Source organism: Penaeus chinensis, chromosome 19 (genome assembly GCF_019202785.1).
Source record: "Penaeus chinensis breed Huanghai No. 1 chromosome 19, ASM1920278v2, whole genome shotgun sequence".
NCBI classification, from domain to species: domain Eukaryota; kingdom Metazoa; phylum Arthropoda; class Malacostraca; order Decapoda; family Penaeidae; genus Penaeus; species Penaeus chinensis.
This window is the reverse complement of record NC_061837.1, coordinates 9,124,723-9,127,222: the sequence shown is the minus strand read 5'-3', so window position 1 is coordinate 9,127,222 and position 2,500 is coordinate 9,124,723. Positions and strand designations below refer to the sequence as shown.

The 2,500-nt window shown below is 34.3% G+C and overlaps 1 protein-coding gene across 1 annotated transcript in view; it reads right to left on the bottom strand.

Annotated features, from left to right (window-relative positions):
- LOC125035160 (UTP--glucose-1-phosphate uridylyltransferase-like) overlaps positions 1-2,421 on the bottom strand; it is a 36,242-nt gene extending 33,821 nt beyond the window's left edge. The window contains exon 1 of the mRNA XM_047627368.1: positions 2,283-2,421. Coding sequence (XP_047483324.1) covers positions 2,283-2,309 — 27 coding nt within the window. The 5' untranslated portion in view covers positions 2,310-2,421. The remainder of the gene's footprint in view (positions 1-2,282) is intronic.
- Positions 2,422-2,500: the final 79 nt, after the last annotated feature.

The window sequence follows — 2,500 nt, the reverse complement described above, 5'->3', positions numbered from 1 at the left end:
CATAAATGGATTCTAACAAGAATACCCTTGGTGATGAAATTAATCACTATAGTAAAGTTTAACAAACCTCCTCTATGTGTATTCTTAAAAGACAGACTTTATATACCCTTGGCTATCTACTGTCAAAGTTGGAACCAGTCCAAGAATATACGTGACAGATATTGTTTGGCATTTGCTGAAATGCAAAAAAAAACGGAAGCCACACCAGTCTCTCTGTGATTTTATTCTGGACAATCACTAGATTACCTAGTAATTTTGGGGAACATAAATTTCATTCACACACTTTATAAAGTCAAATTTCCTAATCGTACACTAATTTTTGCCAAATGTTTTTTTAAGTATGTACATATAAGAATGCTACCTCACTTGCCCTTGCTGCCATGTGTTCAAACATTACAGAAAAACTACTGTCTTATCAAAAAAAAAAAAAAAAAAAAATTCTTCATAATACTTCTAAGACGTAAATACTTCTCAGCGAACACTTTCACCGAACTTCTTAACCCATCAGTAGTGCGTACCTCCATTGCCCACTCGCCCATATTATTTTATCAACAATAACTCCAATATATCTAACAGCTTCCCACACTATAGATGATAACATCGACTCAATGAAGAAGATTATCTTGTTTCATCAACGTGTACATACCCTTTGCCTAAAGCAAGGTTTTTGTTATACAATATAGTTATGACAAGCAAATATATACATGGATAGCTGACCATTCATACATTCAGAGGTGTTTAAAAGGTTTATAAAAATACATTGTAATCTAAAATCTAAGAGTCACAGTTAAAATGTGCTGGTATGATGTAATATAATCATAGACAGTTGAACAGCTAAATTGGATAAGACCAAGGAATAACAGATCAAGGAATTCTGTACCAGAACAAGGAATATCAAATTACAAACTGTATATGCCAAACAGTACCATCAAGCTAAGCATATTTTCACGTAAGCTATCCCTGTTTTTATTCAGATGTTACTGGATCTTCTATAGCCTTAGCCTTATATTACCTGTTTCACCCTATTCCTTGAATTTAGTAGCAGTAGCAATAGTAGTAGTAGTAATAATAATAGTAGTTGTAGTACTAGAAATAGTAGTGGTACTAGTACTAGTAGTAGAAATAGTAGTGGTACTAGTACTAGTAGTAGTACTAGTACTAGTAGTAGTAGTAGTAGTAGTACTAGTAGTAGTGGAAGTGCTAGAAGTAGTAGCAGTAATATCAATTGTAATGCTAGAAGTACTAGTAATATCAATAATAATAATAATAATATCATTATTATTACATTATTATTAACAAAATCAATAATTGTACAAGTAAAAATCTTTCTTGCTGGAAATTCAAGATAAGTGATAAAGGTGTGAAGTCACGTAGGCCTCGTAAACAACTCATTGGTGACTAAGTGCAAGCAAAAATTTAAATAAAACAAAAATACAATCAATATTTTATGTATAGATGCACTATCGACAACTATGCGTTGAATGCAACTCTCTAAATGAGAAATCTTAAATCTAGTACATAAATATACTGTAAAAAAATGATAATGACAAATTGTAATAAATATAACATAATGAATTAAGGAATATCATATTATATGATAAACATTTTCCAAAACATGTTTCTGCAATGCGGTACCCATATGTGAAGCACAAGCTGCCAACTATTGCAAAAAAAAAAAAAAAAAAAAAAAAAAATCTTAATTCTTCCTCAACTTCAAATAAATCTTCCACCTCATCTGTCATATTATCTTTTCTCTTAGTTATTACTCTCATTAAATAAAAAAAGTACCTTTTCTTTCTCATTTCATATAGTGCCAAACATTTTGCTTCAGTAACTGGATAAATATTTCATTATTTGCAGCTTTGATGTTTAAGAAAATACCTTTCTTTAACAACCTGAGGCATCATGAATAGCGTCTGTGTATCACTCCCAATACCTGACAAGAATTAATTTATCCTACGATAATGACCTTCACTTGACCTTTGGCACCTTTACACTTGCCTTGACCTTCGACTTACCTATTAATAATTTCAGTGTCAAAAATAGAGACCACTTACATGCGGCCCCTACAGGTAACTTCAGCTCTCTGGCATGCTGCTGTCAACATGTCGTGCCCTGGCAGTCTGCTAAACTCATACAATCAGGGTATGAAGGCCACTGCCAGGGTTTTAGGGTTAAGGACCACGTCGTCTGCAGGCTCCTACGCTTGTCAATTTGCACACTGCCATTGACACTTTCTTTACCAAGACTTACGAAACTAGATGTTTAATCATGCATCTTACCTGTCGACGTTGGGCGTGGGTGGACATCGTGAAGGAACCTTACAGAGAGAGCTTCGGCCTTGGAGTAGATTCCCCGGCGGTCGCGAAGGATCGGGTCTTCGGTCCACGACCAGCTGAGCTGATACGCAGTGTTGCCAGAAGCCTTTCGCCGCTATGTCCTTTCTTATATAAATAAAAAAAGTATCATTTGGAATCAATGGCTATATAATGCTTATGGA